The sequence below is a fragment of the Styela clava genome, chromosome 3, assembly GCF_964204865.1.
Source record: "Styela clava chromosome 3, kaStyClav1.hap1.2, whole genome shotgun sequence".
Taxonomy (NCBI): domain Eukaryota; kingdom Metazoa; phylum Chordata; class Ascidiacea; order Stolidobranchia; family Styelidae; genus Styela; species Styela clava.
In genome coordinates, this window is record NC_135252.1 from 9,441,182 (window position 1) to 9,463,471 (window position 22,290).

A 22,290-nucleotide genomic window follows, 5' to 3' on the forward strand; every position below is an offset into this window, starting at 1 on the left:
CCCACGGTTAAAAAATCGCTGGAATTTTAATCCTTTCTGGTCATATTTCAGAAACTATCACTGCCTGGTGGAATTTCGCCCACTGATACAACACAACGTGGATGGTTGGTGAATCCATTTGTTGATGAATATACTGGTCGGGTAATGCCAGTATGGATGATATTTGCTGCCAGTCTTCCTGCCTTCCTTGTTTTTATCCTTATTTTCATGGAATCTCATATCACAGAGTATGTTAATTATACTATTTTTCGTATGGTATTTTACAGACCATAAGGCACACTTGAAGGCTTTTTCAAAAACCGATCGTGTGCCTCTTAAGCCAGTGTGCCTAATGTATGGACAAAACTCCAATCTAAGCAATTTATGCATATGCTTCATTGCCTACCATCAAAACCAAAACTGGTACTATTTTTTATAAACAACAGCTCAAAGCAGACAGCAGGGGTATCAGAAACATCAATTTTTCGAATAAATTTCGGAAATTATATTCCGTAATAAATTCTAAACTTTTGTTAACTTGTGCGTAATCAGATGGTACTCGTTCCGTTATCGATGGATATCAAACTTATTGAATTATATAACAGATTAATCGTCAGCAAAAAAGAAAGGTGTTTAAAGAAAGGAACTGGTTTCCACCTAAATCTATTGGTTTTGGGAATGGTCAATTGTCTTGTATCAGCATTTGGAATGCCTTGGGTTTGTGCTGCTGCTGTGCGTTCCATCACTCACACAAACAGGTTAGTCTTTACTCATATTTGCCATTTCTGTTGAATCCTATCTTGAAAGTTGTGTCGTGAACCGATGCACTATCATATTATGCTATGTATTGTTGAATATAGACTTTCTGAAACAGCAGCTAAAGTGTTAGACTCAATTGTGGGTACTCCCGTTGTATGTGTACCAGGATAGGGTTAGGCCATAATTTTATTCAGATTTTCCTTATTTTAGTTCTATTAAGAGTTCGGGGATTGTTTTTGTTGGCCAAGTGGATAGTGAAGCCCATAGGCTTCAGTCCCTGTACACAACTTGATGTAAAGTAGGCGAACAAAATTAGTCACCTCCATATTGGTACACATACTTATGGAGCGCTCAATTGTGTCAGCATGGCAGGTTGCACATTATTGGTTCAAATCCCATGCCCGCCTCTTCAACCGGGTGTAATAAATTTGGTAGCGATGCCTAGGATTCTAGTTCCTCCAAAAATAGTATCTTCCTATATTTATATGACATCAGTAGACGCTTATTCGGGGCCTTGGTCGGAGCAAAATGTGTGAATTATGCTCTGTATAAAAAAAATAAAATTGATCGAGTTTGATAAAATTTTCATTATATTCGGTTTTACTGATGTAATCATAGTAAATTATGATTGTGATTTTTTTTTTTCAGTTTAACGGTAATGAGTCAAACACAAGCTCCTGGTGAAAAACCAAAAATCGAAGCAACTTTGGAACAGAGAGTTACTTGCTTTCTTGTTAATGCAGCTCTAGGTATTTTTCGTATTTTCTTTTTTATATTTTACTCAATGTGTAATCAAGTGTTGTTTCAACCTAGGACATTTAATAACATACTTTTCTTGTCAAGTTTTCAAAAAATGGATCCAAAATTATTCTATTTCAAAGCAAAGATTTCCTCATCTTGTTGTTTACAAACAAGGGGTGCTTGAAAATTTTCAGTTTGAACAATACAAGGTTGATTTTAGAAAATAAACATATTTGGAGATATTTCTCTAAAATTCCAATGAGATTTGAAATACAAGAAAGACTCCTTATCTGTGTATTAGCATGCTCACAACATCGATTCTCGCTGCTAAATGACTATCAATTTGTTTTTAAACAGGTTTATCCATACTGATGGCACCAATTTTGAAGGAGATTCCTATTGCTGTATTGTTCGGAATATTTTTATACATGGGTGTGACGTCACTCACAGGTGTTCAATTTGTTGACAGAATGGAATTATTATTTATGCCATCGAAACATTATCCAGATTGCGGATATGTAAATGCTGTGAGTCTTTTGCGTTGTTTCTTGTTCTCTATGTTGTTAAGTGATTATTAGAACAAGCAAAATTTCCCCTTTGTGTCAGAAGGGATAACTCATAATATCTCTTGTGAAGGGTTTACTATATTTATAGCTTATCTGATATTTTCAACGAATTGTTTTATATGTAATTTGGAAAAAAAATAATTCTCGAAACTTTACAATATTAATAGAACTGTAGCTAATCAAATGACTGAATATGCCATGGTTTATGAAGTTAAGCATTTATTAGGATTTTGATGTGTGTGAATTTAAATGTATAGTACAGTGGTTCCCAGTTCCCACCCTTTTTTGTTTAATTCTTTCTTTTGGGTCTATTTTGAATCTCTTATGGGTATAGTAATATTAAATAGGTAAAGAATATTAATGATACTACAGCGAATACAAAGCAAAATTTTTCTCCCAAAACGGCAGAATTTGAAACATTGTTATAGTAGAAAATGATGTCTTCAACGTCAATTGATTGAAATATTTTTGAAAGTGGTTGTGATGAAAAATGACATTGATACAGTCATACCGATTTCCGAATAATCAGCTTGGATGTTGACATTTCCTTTACAGGTACGCCCGTTTCGTATTCACATATTTACAATCATTGAAATTGTTTGTCTGGCTATATTATGGGTCGTAAAATCCACTTCAGCATCGATTGCATTCCCGTTCTTTTTGCTGCTTACCGTTCCATTGCGTCGATTTTTGCTACCGAAGATATTTACAGATAAAGAGCTGCAAGAGGTAATATTTCAAATTGGAAATCATTTACAACGTTTCTCCTCCGGTCTCAGGAACTTAAGTTCCGCTGTCGCAATAGTTGCAGCAATTTGAAAGACAAATACACAAAGTAGTTATTGTAAATAGTTTTTTTTTGTCTTGTCAATCTATAATTTTTGCTAAAAAATAGCTACCTAAAATCAGGAAATATTCTTGGTTGTCAGTCATCAATCTACCTTCCACTTATTGCTTCAAGGGTTAACTATCATAGTCTTGTCAATTTAATCATTTGCCCCTTGCGTATACTCTGATATACCTTTAAAATTTTTGACTCTCGAAAATAAATAAATTTTTATTAAAACAAATTATTACTACGTTTTTACCTACTCTATATCGTACTTTTTATCATACACAAGGTTTGAACTATTTTTGCTATCTTGTTGAGAAGGTGTAGATATTAGTAAAATATGTGTAATATATTGCCCAACCTTCATTCTTCACCATACATACGATTGTAAATATTTACCAAGTACAAGTCATATTTTGGAAGGACAATTTTAATAAACCCGGACAAATAAGCTATTTTTATAATCTAAACTCAAAAAATTCATCCATTTTCCAAATTCCCTTGAAAATTTTGAAATTGGAAACTAATTTAAGCCCATTGAATTGATAGTTTCAAATTGAGATTGTATTGGAAAAAGACTGAATATTGTGTTCAGGTGAAATACTTTACCAATTTAACTTGGAATGCACCTTGACTCTTACAAAAAATTTTAAATTTCTATGTTTCTTTTATTGCATACATCATAAAGTCTCCCACATCATGCACTACTACATACAGTTGCAACATCCAACTTCTTATATCTTGAAAGCTTCTTATCCACTCTGTCTTGGTGATGTGATTTGTTAGAGGCTACGGAAGAAAAAGCCCAAAATCCCTATTAAAATATATTTATTTCGATGCTTGATGTTCTGTCGCAACTAAACATCATGTACTTCCAAGTATGGGCTAATAAATAATATGTTGGTCCATCTATTCCGCATGCAAACAATAAAAAAATTCCAAGCTTGTTGCATCTCATTTTTGCTTTGAATTTTTTCACCTTTATACCCAAATTGCTTGTCTGCATGACACAGAGCACTCAGCTCCGGTGGTTCTCTAATATTGCTATATTACTGGACATTCTGATCACTTCTAGTAAAGGTATCGATCAGGTTTAGTAAGCAATATGATGTAAAATAAATGCAATTAACATATTTCACTGTATTTTTTGAAATTATTGATGAAATGTGAACTGGGTATAATCTCACTAAACTGTCTTAAAAAATTAGTGTTTCCCACAATTAATTAATTCACAAGCAATTGGTACTTGGTTTTGGAGCATATTGGTAATTTCTAAAACTAACCAGACGCAAAGGTGATTCCCAAATCACCCTAAATTTGACTCTGGTTGATTAACATTACATGCTGAACACTTATAGTAGATTTCATCTACATAATACAAATGTAATATTTGAAATCGTCAAGATGTTAAAACCATACCAGATGGATTTGGTTCTGTTGTTTTTTTTGGTAGTTTAAAAACGTAACACTGAACAATACCAATGCATTGACAATGACAACTAGTTTTGAATTTAAAACTGGTTTTTCTAGTTACTGTAGATCGGTCCTCTCTTTGATTGAAATCAAACTATATTACGCAATAGTAATATGGTCTGTGTCTGCACTATCATTGTTCTTTGTGATGTAGATGGATACTAACAAGTCATATTATTCATATTTCACTTTATTGACTATGCGGTTACAACTAGGGCGAATTGACGATTGAAATTTAGAATTTGAAAATGATATCGGAACCAAACATCATGGTATACTACTCACAACTTGTACAAGTGCTATGCTTTTGGGAGTTTGGTAATAAAAACTAGTTCTTAACTATAAAAAGCATGTGAGTGTGTTTGAGTAGATTTGCCCAAGTTGTAGGTTGTGGTAGTGATATGTTTTTGCATACTCATTAGTCATTGCCATTTTTTTTGAACACTGATAGTATAATATTCATCATTGTCTTTACAAGTCTTAAGTACCAGTTAAAATTCATTGTCCAAATTCCCCTAACCTTATATGTTTGGGTGATGCTTGTGGTGACTTAACATTATTAATTAACAAAATAAATGTAAGACCAAAACAAGCACGATGTACTTCCGATTTTTACAGCTAGACAGTGATGGATCGAGTCCAGATAACAAAGACGATTTCGAAGACAACGATTCATCTTAAAAAAACGTTCACATACCCTATGTGCCGCTTATATCTCTATTTACCTATTTTATCCTATCCTATTACTGTTTTTACCAATTTGGAACCAACTGCATGGGGTATGGTACATCCATATCCCATGCTTGGTCTTAATTCCTGTTCCGTTTATCTCACATCCGCATCTGAGTGTACCAACTCATCAATACCGACCTAATTAACATGAATCATGGTGTCTGCTTTCTCATACAATGTGCATGATTGCCTACCCTCACTATTTCATTCAAACTAACCAATCTAGTTGCAAGTCATTCTTCTTGTAGATTCGTATATGATATAAACATCGTATACCTTTTTGGACTCTTTCTTCTGGTAGATCTGTATATGATATAAACATCGTAATATAACCATTTTATACTTTTTTGAACTCATTCGTCTGGTAGATCCGTATATGATATAAACATCGTAATTTAACCATTTAAAGTTTTATACCTTATTGGACTATAATTTTGATAGGCCTGCAAGACCATTTAAATCATATTCATATAAAAACATTTACAATTTTTCCACCCGCCAAAATAGCAAGTCATACAGCTAATCACTATTTGGTCATCATTTTTAATATCTACATTTTGGCTTAAAACAACTCTAGAATGAAAGAAATTTCAGATCTCTCACAAATCGATTTGCCATTTTTTTTATATAATTTTATTGCTAGTTTTGCATGGTTGCATGTGCTTGAATGTAGCACTCGTTCCAGTAATATAGTTTCATTTTCATCTAAAATTCTTTCCTAAACCCCACCCACTGTTTCTTTTTTTTGTATTTGATTTACGTTCCATGTTGCTTGAATAATATGCTAATTAACAGATAGCAAATGTTGCCCATTTTAACCATTATCTGCGAAATATGTACCGGTATATTTAAATTTACTTTCCTGGTGAATATTTTCATATTGCATCTATCATACATCTTCAACACACATAGTTTGTTGCTCAGCGAATGTTAAGATGCCATTTTTAGCTTTAATTGTCAGCTGAATCTGTTCGTGCTTGTCAGCTGAATCTGTTCGTGCTTGGATATGTATCAGTATGCCTTTTACCATTTTTAATTCAACCTATTGAATATGCTTCAGTTCCCAAAACGAACTCGATAGCATTAGGAATATTTTCATTTTTATGGTGAAACTAAAGGAACTCATTTAAACCTGATAATGGTCAGGAATATTAAAGCAAACAATCTGACATCATGTGAAAGTACAATGGTGTGTTTCTCGTTAAATATTTATAATGTGTGTTGTTCCATATTCATAAATATTCTTCAAAATGTGTTTGGAATAGTAAAGGCCCTTCCTGATTTCCCTGTGTCAGCTCCTACTTAGTTGCCAAGGTAATAATTTTTGAGGTCTCATTTGGCCATTCAATTATTACAAAAAATGTCACATTTCATCTAACTGCCTGGTACACATTACATCCACATATTTGCTATTCAGTAATGTATTGAACTAACCATAACTCGTTTTTATTTGACTCACATGTACAGCTTGATGGATAACACAGTGTGTGAAGTTTTCATCAAAGCTCAAGACAGCTTGTGCGACGTACCCACCGCAGAAAAGACAAAATACTTTGGAAAGTATTAATTGTGCTTTGGCTTGCGGTGCGTTGGTTGCATTTGCTGTGAATTTCTTCTCTCTATGCTTAGAACTGATAATGTGTGTTGTGTATCATAAAACTGCTATTTGACAATCGTTTTCTCACAATTTGTGCAAATTTTATTGTTATATATAATTATCAAAGCTTGTGGCTAACTATGTAAATGTGTGACACTACTTCAATATGCTTTTGGCCATGCACTAGTTTGAACATTTTCCAATAACATAAGAGCTGGTGACATCCGTAACCATCTCACCACTATTATATTGTATGGAAAGCATGCAATTTTTGCTGAAGTGGATCTTCAAGAATTTACAAACATTTTCTCAATCTGTCACTGGAGACTTTCTGAACTTTTACTGCTTAATTTCACTGTATTGCATAAATAGTTGGACCAGCAAATACTAACTAGTATAAGAATTTTTTTTTTGCATTCATTGGTGTATTTATCAGTTATTTGTCATGCAAATAAATTTTCTTACTTTTAATGAACCAAGTGCTATATACCGAGCATTTTATTCAATAGATTCTATGTTTTAGTAGTATTTTTAAACTGGTGTTGACTAATTTTTTTAGTAGAAATAAAGGAATTTTGAGCAGCTTCACCACCAATAATTATTTGTTTAAAAGATAAAAACCATGTGATTTGCTTTTAATTAAAGTTGAATAAAATATAAAATGGAACAAATAAGATTGTGACGATTAATGGGTGCAGTGGATCACAGGATTATATAAAAAGAAATAAAAACTGCAAGATTTGGCGCAGGAAAGATATTCAGCATGGCAACGGGGGGTTAGTTTCGTAAACTGAAATGTGGGACTGTCATAATGTTTTGCTCAGGATATACCGTTTCGTTTTATGGGAACGAGAGGAACTTTTTTGGTGACCATCAAGCACAAATACAAACTATACTGATTTTCTGCTGGGAGAAAACGCTGATATATCCAGAGTGGAAACACCATTCAATACTAATTCTGATAAACATTTTCCAGTTGCAGGAGCATTCAATATCCCCCAACAACCATGGCCAGCGGCAACATAAACTCCATCAAAATCCGGCACTTTGCCGATGATAGGTAAACCATCTTGTGTTAGTGGGAGATAACAGGCCTGCTCAACAGTGACATCACCATCTCGCAGTGAACTGGACATTTTATCAGCTATCGTCTTCAGTTTTTCACATGCACCATCAGAAGGGTTAACTGATCCAGGGTTGTTAAGTTTTTCAGAGGGCTTTGGCTTCTCTGCTATACCACATACATATGCTTCACCATCTGGTCTAGGATACACGTCATGCGAGTCATCCCCAGAAGTAGCCATTATGCAATCAGTTGACAGTAGTGCATTGGGATGAACAGTGATTGAATGTGCTTTTTGTCCATAAAAAGAAGTAATTGTGGGGAACCACTTGCTGGCAAGACCGGTCCATGGTCCCATAGCAATTATAACAACATCAGCAGATAGCTGTTTGTTATTGTTCATTGTAATGATTTTAGGTTTCTCTTTTGAATATGCAATATTAGTGACTTCGTTTTTAGTAAGAAAAATGACTCCCATATTTGAACATGCTTTGCGGAGAGTTTGGCAAAATTGATACGGATGTACTTGTGCACATGTTTCTAAGTTCCCAATTTGCATGGAAGGGTTTTTCACTAAGTCTAACCAGGAAGGTAGTTTATTGTGACTCGACTTGCTATTGGAAACATTTTCATCCAAAGTTAAAGTATGACAATTTGTTCTACGATATCCGTATTCCATTTCTCCATTCAATTCATCTGCCAAATCAGCATGAAGGTCAAAGCTAAACTCAGAAAATTTGTCTAGTGGTGAACCTTGGTTCCAGTCTCGTGCAAGAAATCCACCAGCTTTTCCAGATGCAGCATTTGCAATCATATCCTTTTCAATCACAATGGAAAAAACACCCCGTTTTGCCAAAAAATATGCAGTACTTATTCCCATTATCCCGGCTCCACATATAATAACATCAATATGTTTCCCATCATCAGCCATTGCATAGCTGATTTAGTTGAAACTGAATTCAATAGGTTTATATGATTTATTCAGGTAATGCTGCAATAAGACAGAAAGTAAGGAAATTTTGTAGATATAGCAATTTCATTCCTCAAACAGCCAATTGAAGAAGCAAATATGCAACATCTTGGATCAAAGCCATAAGTGTAATTTCACATTAAAATTCGTGATGGGTCCAATAACTTTTGCACCTATAAAACTGCAAAATAAGAACTACCCAATATCCCCAATTCAAGTTGCTTATTTTGCATTAAAATTGGATATCATTTACTAACTTTTTAAAGCAAACAAGTCTGTCCTGAGCCTAATTTCCTATAAAATATTCTACATGAAACTCTTAATTACCCCCATCAATCTTCCTAAAAGATTCAATGATAATTCTGTAATTGATCAATTTTTGGCATGCTCTCATTGAACAAATGTTCGGACTTTTTTTGTATGACTTTCGGGACTGATCAATCTGTTTTTACCCAACAACGACTAAGCATATAAGTAACCCTGTGGTCGCTATTCGCAAAAAAACTTTCTAACTAGTTGCTAACGAGAAAAGAAATGATTGTTTACCAGTACGTGTTATTGCCGTTGCCGCACCAGACACTACGTTAGCAGAAGCACGTCTTTTTATTCTATCGGGAACACCACTCTACGTAATAAGGCGTTACATTTCTGAAGTTGTCAACAAGAAATATCAAACATAAATTGCCTTTGTATCCAGCGACTGGTCTGTTTCATTTTCGTCCATGTGACTAAACTTAACATACCTAGGCCTATACATAATAACCTTGGGTGGGAATTGGTATTTTACATTGCAAAATATGAAAATAGGTGTTTATTATACGCCCATTCACTGCGTATGTACGTTTTAAACTTCATTACGGGCTTGATCTGCCTTCCTTACGTTGTAGTACATTTATATATGTTTCTATAAATTTCTTCGGTTTTCGGAAAATAAGCTCAGATATTTAATCATCAATTTTAGTGTGTATTATGGAGATTTCAAAATAAATTAGCGGCTTTTTATATCAATGGAACCACGAAATTGTTTAATAACATCGTTGTGTCGGAAGACACTGGGTGTGGTTATATTAATAAAAACATATACAGTACGTCTATTTTATATTGTATGCTATACTTGTCCGGGTAGTATCTTCATACATAAAATTGGAGAATCCGGACAACATGTTTTAAACAGTGGGTGGAGTAGAGAGGACTTTTCGTCCGATGTTTGTTTCGCTCAGTTATCGCGGGTATCGGGATATCGCTGTCTGGCTGTGGTTGTGTAGAGTCTTGGAGTACCCGTGGGGTGGATGTACTAAAATGAACAATGCGTCGACTTCAGCTAACAGGAATGACGAAGTCATTGAGGTGGACGGCGTTGCTACGAGACCGTTAGCTGCACGACAACCAATCACTCCCAGGAGAAATCATGCGGATCATCTATCCAGGAAACCAAATGGTTGGTGAGATAAAATTATACCCTCAGGCTATGTAGGCGTGCTAGCATTATTTGCACATTATACCTATTTGATCGGCACGTACTTACTATATATTTAAGCTGGTTCTACATCTTCTGAGAGAAAATCTCCAGGATGCTGCGACAGATTCATGGGAGGACTTGTTGACTTGGTGTTGACAAAAGATGAGGATAAGCTTGCATATTTGAAGAACTATAACTGCATGCCTCCACCAATCTTTATATTACTTGTCTCTATCATTGAGGTTTGTAGAGTTTAGTTATGAAATGATATTATAACATTGAATAAATTTGTTTAGTGAGCGACAAAGTAAAAATGTTTTTTCGCACACTTTCATTTATGAATTTGATTTCAATTTACATGGCTGACCCCCGACCTTATGAAGTATCCTATATTCTGGCTGCCTTTTTTCAAATTTGGATCTTCTTCATTCTAATTGAAATAAATTTTAAATTATAAATAGTTATTATCGAATGAGATGGCTTATAAAAATTATCTTTTTCAGATGGCAATCTTCATCTACTATAGTGTGATAGCAGAGACGAAGCAATGGATGACATTAAACGATGCTTTGCTTTCTAGTGTATTGATTTATGATCCATATAAAAGAGAACAGGCTTGGAGATTCATTTCATATCTGCTTCTCCACGCTGGGTAATTTTCAAGCTAGAATTCGAAGGGACTAAACTATGTATTAATAAGGAAAGAAAAGGGTTTTACTGTTCTATCTGTAATTCGTTGACTTCTTTTTGATATTTCATAAAATATAATAAAAATCTTTCCTCATTGCCAATATTTGCTTTTATAAGCACAGTATTTTTAAAAAGTGTTCAATTCATAAAAGTTCTGAAATATCATAACATTTTTTTTAGCATAGAATGGAAATTTCTGTCTATCTTGTACTGTACATTTGAGCTTATGTTTGTAAATTTTATTTTTTCATTTCAGAATTGAACACATTATGGGCAATATACTATTACAGTTGGTTATTGGTATTCCATTAGAAATGGTTCACAAAGGTCTGAGAGTAGGAACAGTGTACATGTCGGGTGTTTTAGCAGGTTATATAGCTTCGTATAAGAGTAATATTTATTATCATAGACTTTTCTGCGTATTATTACCCCTAGCGGTATCATTCGAAATGTGCTTTTTGGTCCACTTTTTCTGTAATAGAAAAAATTATTGATAAAATTCGTTCTTTCATTTCTGAAGAGTGAACTTGAAATTTCATGTAATTATTCTCCAAAAATTTTCTTATCTAATCCCAATTACGACTCATGAGGCTGAGACTTTTGGTAGTGCCTTCATTTGGTACAATAGGTTTGAAGTAGATGTAGTATGCGTTTTTTTAGTATTAATGGAAAATTAATACAGTGCGAAATTAAATCTATCAAATATGAGTACTGGTATGTATTGTAGTCATTGGTGTGACGCCATTGTTAATCCCAATTTTCTATTGACATTGCGTGTTCCAATATTCCTTGAATTGACTTCCCGAATGAAGAAGTACTATTGTGCTGGTAAAGAATATTGTATAACAGTTAAAATTTCAAATGTGTTTGCTTTTTCAGGTTCACTTGCAAGCTCTATGTTCGATCCATTCATGTATCTGGTTGGTGCTTCGGGGGGAGTATATGCTCTCATAGGAGGGTATTTCTCTAATCTTGTCATGGTAGGTATAACATTGGGTAGTTAATCAATCACTGTTTATCTTGTGGGTCATAAAAAATTAGGGAACTTAATTCTTATGATAATGATTTTGGTCTTTTGATATACTACACTGACATTTATACATTTGTTCGTATTGTTTTTAACTAAAATATATATATTTTTTAAATATTTCTTTAAGCTTTCAAAGTTTATAATATGTTGGAAAATCAAGAGCAATTAGCCTTGTATGTAAATTAATCCACAATTTACATTTTAATCAACTAGGGATGTCAACTAGAACTAACCGTTTTGTTGCTGTCCAGATGTAAATTTGCCCTGAATTGTAACATTCAATTTTTTTAAATACACAATTAATGACTTATGGAATGTTTGTAATGTGTGTTTTAGAACTGGTCAAATATGGCAATGAATGGTCTTCATCTTGTGATGGTTATTATTCTAGGTAAGGTAATTACATATCTTCATGTATCAGTCTATCTATGAGAAAAATATTGTTTGATAATGTTATAACTCTTATCATTGTACACAACTGTTGAAAAATTGTCTGTTTACATTTTGAAATCGGGACCAAGCATCAGGGGCGTAGCCAGGGGGTGTTGCGGGTCGAAACCCCCCCTTTTGGAATGTGTAAAAAACGACGCCTAGTAGGCGCGACTTGCCATGCACCAAATGAGCGCGCAAAACTTTACTTAACTCCGGATGTGTAGAAGCGACGTTATTGTGACCGAATAAGGCTATTTGTGGACCTTCGACCCCCGTAAAATTCTTCCTATACTATACCATTGCAAAATTTCCGGTGCTTATTTTAAGAGTGGTTTTGCGAGTTGGCGCCTGTAAAATGGGGTATTTTTGTTTCAAACCATCATTCTGATTCATAGCATTTAACAATCCGATTTTAAAAGTACTGGTAAATAATTTTAGCCTAGTCTATCGCAGCTATTTCTACACTAATTTTTGATTTCTGCAATTAAACTCCTAAGAAGACAAAGTGTTCATTGAATTATTTGATAGATATTTATATATCCGAAACACAACTGAACACTAACGAATAGATTTCAAAAACGAGGTAATGTGTACGACGACGCCTGAAAATCTGTCTAAGCGGATGCGAAACTACGTCACTCTTTGCATCTTGCTGATTGGCCGAAGTAAACAAGGAAGTCGATGCTCGGGGAAACATCCATTCAGTCCGCAATTTCCATTTGAAGCCCTTGTTCCTGGCGAATCCTGACATATTCAGTTTCGATTTCTAAAAACATTCTGTATCACACATAGCAATTTTTAGAACATCAGTTCTCTCAGAAACTCGTGTTTTGCGTCCTCCGGCCAGACCACCTGTTACAGTCAAACTTGGCAATTACAAATTTCGGCGCTCCGGAAGTATCTGTACCAAGATGACGCACAACCTGGACCCTAACCTGGTACACTTACTATGTTCAGGTCGTGCGCCATTTGGAGCACCTAAATTTCACCCCCCCTTTGAAAATTCCTGGCTACGCCCCTGCCAAGCATTATTTTATTCTTGTTCATTTTTGCCAAAGATACAAATAACAACAAAATATGATGAAAAAAAGAAATATTGCTTTTGTATTCTCCTTTTCACAACTTCGACCTTGTTTTCATGTAGCTTGCAAATGTACATTTACTTTCAGTGCTGGTTGATTTTGCATTTTCAATATATAGAAGATTTGTATATTATCCTGAAGGTGGTCAGCAAGTATCGTTTGTTGCTCATTTAGCAGGAGGATTGGCAGGTTAGTTTAGTACTGAATAAATGCACTTCAGTGCAGATTTTCTAATTCGAATTAATTGTATGTATGCATGTTTATTAGTCTCAAAAATGTAATAGTATCTGCATAATAATTAAACGGTATAAGAGAGACGGGATACATGTTCAAGGCCTTACTGATCTAAGACACAGTTGTGTGTAATGTACCCGTAACAGGTATAACGGCAGTTTGAGGCTGCTGCGTTATAATAAGTCAACAGACATAAAATAGCGAAAATATACAAATAAAACTTCATTACACATCGCAACAACGATATGCACAATAGTCAAGTCCATGTTCCAGGTTCCAATGTGAATAGATTGAAGTAGGGTTAAAGTTGCAATTGCATGTTTAACAATAACTGTTATGAAACAAGTAAATATTTGCTCAACTTGACAAAAACTATCGTTCAGTGAGACCACGACGCGCCTAGATAAAATTTTATGAACTTATAAATTCGTAGAAGCAAATATATATTTGACACAATTAGTTAGATCCACTGTCTGAATCTTGACCCTCATTATTCAGGGTGAAAGAGTTTGTGATTTGCATTAATATCACACAAATTAGAAAAAAATGTCGAGGACTATTGATTCACAGTTCTATTAATATCGGTTCCCATTGAAAATTTGTATTCTGGCCAAACACTGTTTTCTAGGCCTGTATTTCATGTGTCATTAATATTTCATTTCACTTACAGGCATCACGATTGGTTATGTGGTCTTCAGCAATTTCAACAAAAAATTGTCAAAAGATCCAAAATTTTGGGTTTGCCTTCTTTCGTACTTTGGGTGTTGCGCAGTTGCTGTCTTTTGGAATTTGTTTTTATCACCTGTTGGAACTATTTGATTTGACTCTGCCAATTTGAGCAAATTTAAATAAGAGATTTGCACATTAGGTCCTTTGCTCTCGCTTAACTATTAGTTCGCTTTATTTTTATTCCAAAGAAAGTCATTATGTCCAAAGCAGTAACTACCATAGTCATGCAACTGAAACACAAACAAGGTTTATTTGGTTTCCAATACCAGCACAGTCTCAGAGTCTCATATATTAGGTGAATTTAGTGATGTATGGGATTGCATATTTTAAATGCCATTTACAGGGCCGCGTGCTGAGTTCTTAATACTTTAGGATTGGATTTTATAAATACAGGGTTGTCAAAAATAACGGAACCCATAAATTTCCTAATTCGACGAAATTTAAGAAAACTTATTTTATACCTGAACTTCTGTTTTTGAGTATGATTGTACCAAAAATTTCAGTAGTCTATGTCATTTTACACAAAAGTTATGTTCTGTCTATAATATGTTTAAATTGACCTGGGTTCTGTTTTTTTTTTATTGAGGTCACCTTGTACCAACTCAATTGAATATTATTTGGTATATTTAGTCAAATTGAATTATTTTCTATACAAAATTGCACTTATTTGATGATGACATATTCTCACATTTTCATCGTTCCATCAGAGTGAATTATCTCATGTCTCTTTTATATGTACACCCAAGTTTGGGATAATGAGCAAAAATTTTTGACTTTGTTTAGGTAACACATTGTCAACTGCTTGCTTTTTTACACATCTTGAAATGTCTTCAATTCATATTTTACTCTTGCAATTTGCAAACGCTGCACTGCATGTCTTTTTTTCTATCTCTTTTTTATTTACCTAGTAGAACTGTCCCGTTAACAACATTCATATATGCATTAATTTTACTATTCCATCAGGAATGCCATGTACTATGAAGAATAATACAAATCCTCGTTCGTTGTTAATGTGTTTTCTGATTGATTTTAAGGGTTTGTTTCCATTATTTCTTAAATCCGAATATGGCCGGTCCGTGATCTATGCGCAGAAGCAAACCTGCTGTAAAATTGTCTAAGACGTTGCGAAGATTACTGTCTCGTTTATGCAGCAGGACATCGTCTATATTCGGCCGTTTTGTTGTGCATTCGGAGTTATCGGAACTCAGCAATCGAACAGTTGTATTAAGTTAGTGTTTCTTTTCTAATGTTTCAGAGCGAATCAGTTTTAAAAACGACAAAATTTCTAGTCTAGGCATTTTTGAACGAGGTTTGCCAGATCATTCGTGAGCGTAAAATGGCTTGCCGGGAACGTCATTTCTAAATTCGAATCAAAGACTGGAGTTCGCAAAATGGCGTGGAATTGAAATTCCAAAGGAGAAAGTAAATGTACGTTAACTTCAACATCTATATATATCTGTCACTAGATAATAATCTGGAATCTACAGGACGCTACTTAATGTATTTGTTTTTCAATCGTACCGGTATTCATTTTTTGACCAAAGTAAGCATTTTGGGAGACTGAATACGGATATTTTGCACAAAAACACATCGCCGCCAACGCTCAGAGTAAGAAAATTACTCATTATCCAGGGAGTGTTAGGAATGCATATTGCGCGAACAAGATTGTCATTCTAAACTGGTTCAAACATTTCATTAGATTAGATTCATTGGATTAGTAACGCCTCTCAAAATTAGACGAAAGATGCAGTTGAGATGTTGCACAGATGCTTATTGTGCTGTTTCAGCCTTTTTTATTTTACTTTATGGATGCACTTTTTTTTTAATTTTAATTTTGCCTAATGCATTGTACTATTTTACTGCTTTCATTTATTCAAACACAAATATATCACAAACGGCACATTTTTCACATTGAAATTATATTGATTAAAATTCAATGGTCATCCTTGTACGTACGATACATAAGCGCCTGTGCAAAATTGGTATAGTTGAACTGAAATTAATAAAACAGTAACCTTATTTGTAAATAACTCAAACGCCAAATAAGTCCGAAGAGCTGCTCATGTACACGGGAAATAATTAGCTAGGCAAAATTGTTAACAATTCGTCTTCGCGATCTTTACTCCTGATACAGGATAATTGACTCGAATATCAAGTTATTTCATTTCGCTAGCGATAAATGTGTTCTTCAACTTTTATCTGTGTGGCGTCAAATATTTTCCCATCTTTATATTGAAACTGAAACCATACCTAAACACAGAAAGAATATTTTTAAATTTTTGGTTTTTCCGGATAGAATGGCTTTCAACCTACCGTTTTGTTTCGGGAAAACAATTTTATCTTGTGTTTTGTCTACATTGAGTGATTAGTACAATGTGGCTATGGAAATATTTATTTTGCATAATAAAGAAGAGTATAAAACTATAAAGCCTTCGGCGGTCCTGAAGTGTTATTGGGCCCATTTATGTTAGGTGATTTTAGCATACGCCTCTTCATTAAATTATTTTAAAACCCTCATTTCAAATTTTCTTATGTCGCTTACGGGGCAATTGTTGATGTTTATAGTGGATTTGTTTATCTACGTTTTGGCATTATTGCACCAAAATGTCGGCCAAATTAGTATAGTTTTCCTATCAAATAAATTTTTGCTAAATGGTATTTTTTCAAACTGCCCAATTTTTATCAAATGAAAACGATTTTATAAAATATAGAGCGCTTGACAAAGATTCTGTAAAGTTCCGCGGGAAGGTGACAAATCTACTTATTAGTGAGTAAATCACTTGAACGTAATCTCCCCTACAGGTATATTAAAAAGTTAGCGTAAATCTGCCAATTCCTGCCAGCGATATACGCGTTGAATCAAATATAATATATTTGGGCTTTGCCAATACTTCTGTATACCGAACTAATATGATATTTGTATTATAAATATAACCACAAACTAAAATAACTTACCTCATCTTGTTCTAAATAAAATCCAGATAATGTATAAATAGTATGCGCTCTTTTTGTAGTCTTTCCAGCTCCGAATGCCTGTAAAAGTAGTAGGTATGTCTTAACAAGCTAACACACATAACATTATACATATTTCCGATTATATTGCGTCAAGCTGCTCGGTAGTCGGTACACCGCCGTATTTTGTATAAATATCATAATATGCTTAGGATGTTGAAGTACACAACAAAATTGTTTCAAAAATGAAAAAAATTATTTCTATAGGAGTATAGGTTAATGCAAGTGCAGTCGTACAGTTATATTAACTTCTAATGTGCTCACCACTGGGAGCGCTAGAGTATTGCTAGCTCAGTTGAACAACGTTGTTCTATAGTAGTAATTTAGCATATTATCTTTCTTTACATAATTATGGTTTTAGTATTTTGTACTAGTTGATAATGCGGTAAAACTTCAATTCATTAGTTGTGATATGCTAGTATGTATGGTCACGTAAGAATGTTACCCTGAATTCCTCAACTGGAAAGGGAAAGTAAAGTGTTATTTGACTTTTTCTTCGCAATCCGGGAATCCAGACATGAGAAGATGCCAAATTCTGTGTGAGGTCAGTTGGGAATGAACGAATACCAACTGTAATAAACAGAAAGTATAATAAATAATTGAAACAATATTATTTTGATGTTTTGCAAATAATTTTAAATGCGAAAAACACAAATATAATCTATACTATTTAAAAAAAAGATTACCACCACCACGTAACAGGTAGCTAAATGGGGTCAAATAAGAATATCAGTTAATGCCTACAGACCAAATACAATTTGCTACAAAATTAGGATAATGCTACAATGTTGTTCGAATTCTAATATCTCACCATCTGCTTCTTGTGAGATATCGCACGACCATTCTATTCCTTCAGCAGAAAACGATTTTCCAGGATAAAAACGAAGCAAAAAATTGAATTTTGGCTCGTTGTAAGCTTTGTATGGAGCTACGAGGACATATTTTCCAATTCGATTATCTGACAGATGAGGCACAATATCAAAATTTTCACCCTGAAATGATTGACATGATTTGTTGAAATCAAGATGAAACATGAAGTCATGCACTGACTTGTTTGGCAGATGCACGACAGTAATTGTGGATTGCAGCACTTTTTTTTTCGGAGGTAATGGAATTATTGCAACATTTAGTCGATATGCGCGTGTAACAAATATAAAAAAATATATACTGCGTTTTAACGGAATTTTAAATATTTTCTAGACATACCCACATTTGGTATTGTAATTTTGTAAAAACTATAAATTTAATGAGAATATTTGGAGCTATTGAAAATTTAACAGGATCGAACTTAATTTTATTAATAAAGTGAGGTGAAAAAATGAAAAAACGCTAAAAATTTATAATCGCTATAATTTCGCCATCAAAAGTCAAAATTCGTTCCTAATCCATGATACGCAGGAAATATATCGTAGCACCGTTGTTATCGCAATATAAACAACAATAGGACTAATGGATGAATATGGTGTCCTGATACTTACTACAAATAGTGGCACCGACAATGGCAGAAATATTGTGCAAGTTCCAGTGTATAAATCTGGAAACTCAAAATATCCTCTCGCTCCCGCATAAGAGTGGCGTCCTGCCGGCCATTTGGTTGTGTACATTACTAAAAAAATAGGCAGTAGGTAGTCATTGCGTGATAAAAAAAAATCATTTGGAAGTATATACGTTAGTAACGATTTGAAAATTTTGGAATAGTACAGGGAAATGCAAAATCGTGAATTGAAGTCCAATTAAATTGATCTTAATTAAAACGTCAGGACTCGATTAAGAGAACGAGAGGATTTCTGTATTTTCCACGGGGAGGGTAATGCGCTTAAGGAGATTGCACGTGACCGACCACTTGGGGTGGACTTGCAGCGGGAGAGTGTTGAATTTATTATTATCCGCGGTTACGTGAAACTTTTGTAAGCGTAGTCCATCAACCATTTCTTACTTGATTATCCCCGTGAGATTCAAATCTGCTAAATCATTCTATTCCCTATTGCCGTCGTGCCAACGGTGATCGTCATTCGACATAATTGACGTAAGTTTTGTCTAAATACGTCGACATCGGACTATATTAGTCGCAGTGGACAAACACGTAAAGTCGTGCCTTTTTCATTGTCGCGGGCAACAAAACTTTCTCTCACTTCTCTTGATAAAAATGCAACGGCCATGTACAGAATGGTAAGAAGTTTCTGCCTCTGGAATTTTCATGCAGTTACGTTGGCAGCTGCTAATAATGCTAGACGCATAGCCTCCGATTGCCTGCGACTGTTCTTGATCAAGTTCTCTCCGACAGGGAGACGTGGGGAAAATTACTGGAGTTTTCCGCATATTATGCAAATTTTTTACGGTCGAGTGAAACTCTAACAACGCAGGCACTAACGGAAATTATTAGTTACTAAAATTTTCGAGCTTAATACGATACACATTACTGATTTCGAACTTCAATTACATTTCGGATGGTCCTGACCTGAGCGTAGGTAGCACTTTTTCAATTGCCCATTATGAAATTACAATTAAGCGGAATCTGAATTTCTTGTTTGACCAATAATTAATTACCTATAGGTCAATCATATATGCATAAACAACATTATTACTACATTATTTGGCTAGTAATGCTTGAGTTTACAATGAGTACAAGTTACGTTTGTAAATTCAGGACGTGTTGGACGAAGGCCAAGTCAGTCACATTAAATTGCACAGTACTGATTATCGCCAACAACGACATTTGATTTTTGATATTGCCAATACTTGGTTATGTCGTATGTTCGCTCCCCATGTCCACGTTGAAAGATTGAAAATTCCACGAATTAAGTTACAAATGTATCACAGTGATTACATTTGACAAAAGTTTCTTCGTTTTGCCCTTTTGCATTGTAAATATTGGCTGTAGTGAACAATTTAGCAAAGAGGTATCGATATATATCAGTGTAAGTATTGTATAATTTTTTCCATTTAGCGTGTGGGAAGTACCACCCAGTTAATATTAATTTTATGCAATGACGAAATCGAAGTTTTGCAATGTCGATGTGGGACGACGTCGCGAGATTTATTTGCTTGTTGTTGTTACATAGATAACATATTTAAGGTCTGGCTTATCGTTACTACAATCACATTCCGTGGTGGAAAATTTTAAACAATTTCTCGCCAACTCAGATTTAACATAGTCGGTTTATTACCATGCACGAATCGTGTATAAAATGCCCTCGATGTTTGAATGCAAAGTACCTGGCCACAATTTCGGGTAAATGTATTTTAATTATGCCAAGTCAATAATCATATAATATTCGTTTTATCCGTTGCGGTTACGTTTTGCGCCGTTCGCACACGTTGCGAAATGCACAAAATGTAGATCAAAAATTATAAATATTTTGAACTTGAATTTTTAAAATCTTCGTTGTTCGTCCTTGCAATTTCAACTTTCCGAAGATGATATCATCATATCAGACAATCAGTTATTCAACTCGTTAAAATTATCTCATAGTACTACAAAAGCAATTACAATACTACTTCATTTCTAGGTATATTATACCTTTGGAAGCAGCGGCATATGTTAAAAAGAATGCCCATAACAGCAACCTGTAACGCATTCTACGTGGTCGAAAATATAGAAATCTGAATCACTGTTAAATCTTTTAATCCATTAAAACCACCTTAGCTTACTAAAAAGCTAACAAAATACTAATTTATGTGTACGTACCTTTAGAAGCAGAGGCAGACGTCAAAAAGAATGCTAAAAACAGCATCCTGGTGGACATTTTATGCAGTAAACAGTTTAGAAATCTGAAGCGTAGCTACATACAAATCATACAAAATGTTGCAAAGATCAACAAACTGAAAAATTTCTTAAACAAATTCCATATTGATCATGTGGTTAGGTATTTATGAAGATCTGTGTCAAAAACCAGGTTCAACATCCGATTATAACTGATTTTATCCTTTTCCTGAGACCCAGCTATGTCTAGCCAGAGGCGAGATAGTGAGAATTAAAACTGAAATTACCTCACGTTGCAATTATGAAAATATCTATCTCTACTTATGAATAAACAATTGCGACCACCGTAAACATTTAGTATTTTGTGAGTAGCCATGGAAACTGTATACTGGCTCTAGAAAGGAGTGTCGAGAATTCAGAAACTTTTATTTACAATTTATTTTGTAGGTTCTCATTTTACACATACATTTTGTAAGATTGAATTCCATTTTAAATTTATTTTTTTTTGATTCGAATTGTAATTGATTTGAAATTGACAGAATTGTTTAGATTGGAATTACATTCTTGGCTATTCACTTTCATGACTACCGCTCACCAACCTACTTTCTTTCTACTACGTTTAAAATTGTCTCCAGATCATTAAATAAGATTTGTAATTCACAAAATTATTTATACTTCTACAATTGTTCTTTTTATATTTTTCGAACTCCAGCCAAAACGACCTCTTCATTAAAATGCTTTTTCACAAAGTAGCGCTTAGTAGTAGTTTAAAAAGAAATACTCGAACAATACTAGTCTTTCACACAAAGTCTCATTATTTCTGCCTGCTAAAGTACTTTTTGCTATTTTGAACGATACAGCTTGAAAATCCACAAAAATGTCATTTCGAAACTAAATGCAATTGCTTCTCGCACGAGGATTTCTATATTTAAACACTAAATTTTTGAGCGTCTATCAATTACACCTCCATCTACTTTGACATCTTCGTTGATTAAGGCATGTTGGTACGCTCTTAATTAGCCTACTATTTCCGGCTAAAACCCTGCTTAGCAATGAACTTTAATTTCAACTTGCGCGCACCACCTGATCGTTAAATACAAACTTGACTGGTTTGTTTAGGGAAGTAACAACTAAATCCAGCATTGAGGGCAAATTGCCGATAGTTAACCTAAACATAACGCCCATTGTTAAGATCTGTCCAACGTTA

The 22,290-nt window shown here is 34.2% G+C and overlaps 4 protein-coding genes across 11 annotated transcripts in view; 2 read left to right on the forward strand and 2 right to left on the reverse strand.

Moving 5' to 3' along the window:
* Nucleotides 1-7,353, forward strand: part of LOC120341885 (band 3 anion transport protein-like) — a 43,055-nt gene extending 35,702 nt beyond the window's left edge. For 6 of the 7 annotated variants that reach the window (XM_078110358.1, XM_078110359.1, XM_078110361.1 and 3 more), the window contains 6 exons: nucleotides 52-227; nucleotides 585-737; nucleotides 1,387-1,487; nucleotides 1,837-2,006; nucleotides 2,601-2,774; nucleotides 4,969-7,353. In XM_078110358.1, the coding sequence (XP_077966484.1) occupies nucleotides 52-227; nucleotides 585-737; nucleotides 1,387-1,487; nucleotides 1,837-2,006; nucleotides 2,601-2,774; nucleotides 4,969-5,031 (837 nt within the window). In that variant the 3' untranslated portion in view covers nucleotides 5,032-7,353. The remainder of the gene's footprint in view (nucleotides 1-51; nucleotides 228-584; nucleotides 738-1,386; nucleotides 1,488-1,836; nucleotides 2,007-2,600; nucleotides 2,775-4,968) is intronic. The other variant, XM_078110360.1, reaches the window with a different exon arrangement.
* Nucleotides 7,300-8,758, reverse strand: LOC120341920 (uncharacterized). The gene has a single exon (XM_039410519.2). The coding sequence runs from the start codon at nucleotides 8,671-8,673 to the stop codon at nucleotides 7,570-7,572; it is 1,104 nt and encodes a 367-aa protein (XP_039266453.2). The 5' UTR covers nucleotides 8,674-8,758; the 3' UTR covers nucleotides 7,300-7,569.
* A 1,121-nt stretch (nucleotides 8,759-9,879) lies between these two features.
* LOC120341926 (rhomboid-related protein 2-like) lies at nucleotides 9,880-15,375 on the forward strand. 2 transcript variants are annotated; one of them, XM_039410527.2, is made up of 8 exons: nucleotides 9,880-10,154; nucleotides 10,250-10,413; nucleotides 10,675-10,823; nucleotides 11,118-11,230; nucleotides 11,741-11,841; nucleotides 12,228-12,282; nucleotides 13,493-13,594; nucleotides 14,310-15,375. In XM_039410527.2, exons 1-8 carry the CDS (start codon nucleotides 10,121-10,123, stop codon nucleotides 14,456-14,458), a joined length of 867 nt encoding a protein of 288 aa, XP_039266461.2. In that variant the 5' UTR covers nucleotides 9,880-10,120; the 3' UTR covers nucleotides 14,459-15,375. The 2 variants fall into 2 exon arrangements, with proteins under 2 accessions (XP_039266461.2, XP_039266460.2); XM_039410526.2 differs by having other exon boundaries at nucleotides 9,913-10,150.
* An 839-nt stretch (nucleotides 15,376-16,214) lies between these two features.
* LOC120341933 (uncharacterized) lies at nucleotides 16,215-21,552 on the reverse strand. Its single transcript, XM_039410533.2, has 6 exons — nucleotides 21,069-21,552; nucleotides 18,859-18,986; nucleotides 18,192-18,372; nucleotides 17,826-17,950; nucleotides 17,324-17,401; nucleotides 16,215-16,618 (listed from the first exon to the last, which is right to left on the reverse strand). Exons 1-6 carry the CDS (start codon nucleotides 21,124-21,126, stop codon nucleotides 16,538-16,540), a joined length of 651 nt encoding a protein of 216 aa, XP_039266467.2. The 5' UTR covers nucleotides 21,127-21,552; the 3' UTR covers nucleotides 16,215-16,537.
* Between the last annotated feature and the right edge of the window lie 738 nt (nucleotides 21,553-22,290).

Excerpts from the sequence above, each read along its gene's own strand:
- LOC120341920 (XM_039410519.2), bottom strand. The coding sequence starts at position 8,673 with ATGGCTGATGATGGGAAACATATTGATGTTATTATATGTGGAGCCGGG.
- LOC120341926 (XM_039410526.2), top strand. The coding sequence starts at position 9,916 with ATGTTTGTTTCGCTCAGTTATCGCGGGTATCGGGATATCGCTGTCTGG. Across the intron at positions 11,842-12,227 it reads ATTTCTCTAATCTTGTCATG|AACTGGTCAAATATGGCAAT; the intron begins GTAGGTATAACA and ends TGTGTGTTTTAG. Across the intron at positions 13,595-14,309 it reads TTTAGCAGGAGGATTGGCAG|GCATCACGATTGGTTATGTG; the intron begins GTTAGTTTAGTA and ends TTTCACTTACAG.
- LOC120341933 (XM_039410533.2), bottom strand. The coding sequence starts at position 21,126 with ATGTCCACCAGGATGCTGTTTTTAGCATTCTTTTTGACGTCTGCCTCT. Across the intron at positions 18,987-21,068 it reads GTCTGCCTCTGCTTCTAAAG|TAATGTACACAACCAAATGG; the intron begins GTACGTACACAT and ends CTATTTTTTTAG. Across the intron at positions 17,951-18,191 it reads TATCTCACAAGAAGCAGATG|TTGGTATTCGTTCATTCCCA; the intron begins GTGAGATATTAG and ends TGTTTATTACAG.